The sequence below is a fragment of the Centrocercus urophasianus genome, unplaced genomic scaffold (genome assembly GCF_019232065.1).
Source record: "Centrocercus urophasianus isolate 14NV4802_14NV808 unplaced genomic scaffold, USGS_Curo_1.0 seq_320, whole genome shotgun sequence".
In the NCBI taxonomy this organism is placed as follows: Eukaryota; Metazoa; Chordata; class Aves; order Galliformes; family Phasianidae; genus Centrocercus; species Centrocercus urophasianus.
The window spans coordinates 1-1,911 of NW_024884890.1; the positions used below are offsets into that span (position 1 = coordinate 1).

The window sequence follows — 1,911 nt, forward strand, 5'->3', positions numbered from 1 at the left end:
CCCCTTACCCTGACCCCCCCCACAGCATCCCTTACCCCGACCCCCCCACAGCACCCCTTACCCTGACCCTGACCATCCCTGTGCACCCCCCTCCCCCAGGCCCACCTGGGCACCTGCGGCTTCAACGTCATCCCCTGCCCCAACCGCTGCAGCACCAAGCTGAGCCGCCGCGATCTGCCCCAGCACCTGCAGCACGGCTGCCCCAAACGCCGCGTCCAGTGCGAGTTCTGTGCCGGGGATTTCACCGGGGAGGCCTTCGAGGTGAGCGCCGCTAGGGGACGGTGTGACCATGGAGATGCTATGGGGGGATGTGTGGGGATGTGGGCTGGATGGGGCTGCGGTGAGGGTTTAAGGTGGCTGTGGAGGATGTGGATGGGTTGTAGGGCACCGTGGGGACACAGATGGGGACATCCTGCTGCTGGGGACACGGTGGATGGGGGGCACCCTGCGGGGCACAGCCTGGCCGTGGGGATGGAGCTGGCTGTAATGACACTGCTTCTATCCCCAGGGCCACCAGGGGACATGTCCCCAGGAAAGCGTGTACTGTGAGAACAAGTGTGGAGCACGCATGATGCGGCGCCTGCTGTCCCAGCACACCTTGTCCGAGTGCCCCAAGCGCACCCAGCCCTGCACCTACTGTGCCAAGGAGTTTGTCTTTGACACCATCCAGGTGAGACGGAGCTGTGGGGATGGGGGCACCCCGCCGTCTCTCAGCCCCAGTAACACCCAGCTTCTGTCCCCAGAACCACCAGTACCAGTGTCCCCGGTACCCTGTGCCCTGCCCCAACCAGTGTGGGACGCCCAACATCGCCCGGGAGGATGTGCCCACGCACCTGAAGGAGAGCTGCAGCACTGCCATGCTGCTGTGTCCCTTCAAGGAGGCAGGCTGCAAGCACAGGGTGAGTATTCCCAGCTCCGTGCTGATGTCTCCATCCTGTCCCGGTGTCCTGTTGTGCCCCATAGCATCTTTACAGCTCTTGTCCCTGACATGCATCCTATTGCTTGTGGTGTCCCTGCTCCAACTGCTTAGAGCATCCAAGCAGATGAGCAGGCTATTGCTTGAGGTCTCTTCCAATCCAAGCCTCGGATTCTCTGCTCCGTCCCATCCCTCTGGCCACATGGTGTCTCCTTCCTGTCCTGTCCCCATCCTGTCCTGCATCCCTCCATCGCTGCTGTCCAGCCGGATGTCTGTGTGCCATTCCTCTGCCATCCCCTCCATCGCCATCCTCACGTGTCCCACCCCACCATTCCTGTGCATTCCACGGGGTCCCCGTGCTGACAGTCCCACGGTCCTCACAGTGCCCTAAGCTGGCCATGGGTCGGCACCTGGAGGAGAGCACCAAGGCCCACCTGGGCATGGTGTGCGCCCTGGTGAGCCGGCAGCGGCAGGAGATCCTGGAGCTGCGGCGCGACGTGGAGGAGCTGTCGGTGAGCAGCGATGGGACCCTGATCTGGAAGATCTCTGACTACGCCCGCAAGCTGCAGGAGGCCAAAACCCGCAGCAACTACGAGTTCTTCAGCCCTCCTTTCTACACCCATAAGTACGGCTACAAGCTGCAGGTCTCAGCGTTCCTCAACGGCAACGGGAGCGGGGAGAACAGCCACCTGTCTGTGTACATCCGCGTGCTGCCGGGTGAATACGACAACCTCTTGGAGTGGCCCTTCTCCTACCGTGTCACCTTCTCGCTGCTGGACCAGAGCGACCCGTCGCTCTCCAAACCCCAACACATCACCGAGACCTTCCACCCCGACCCCAACTGGAAGAATTTCCAGAAGCCGGGGGCGTCGCGGGGGTCCCTGGATGAAAGCACCTTGGGTTTTGGTTACCCCAAGTTCATCTCCCACGAGGACATCAAGAAGAGGAACTACGTGCGGGACAACGCCATCTTCATCAGGGCCGCGGTGGAGATC

General features: G+C 62.3%; 1 protein-coding gene across 1 annotated transcript; it reads left to right on the forward strand.

Moving 5' to 3' along the window:
- Positions 1 to 81: 81 nt before the first annotated feature.
- Positions 82 to 1,911, forward strand: LOC122166247 (TNF receptor-associated factor 4-like; the record flags this gene model as incomplete). Its single annotated transcript, XM_042829869.1, has 4 exons — positions 82 to 261; positions 509 to 670; positions 744 to 899; positions 1,300 to 1,911. Coding segments are annotated over 4 exons (1,110 nt in total), but the record flags the coding sequence as incomplete, so codon positions are not given.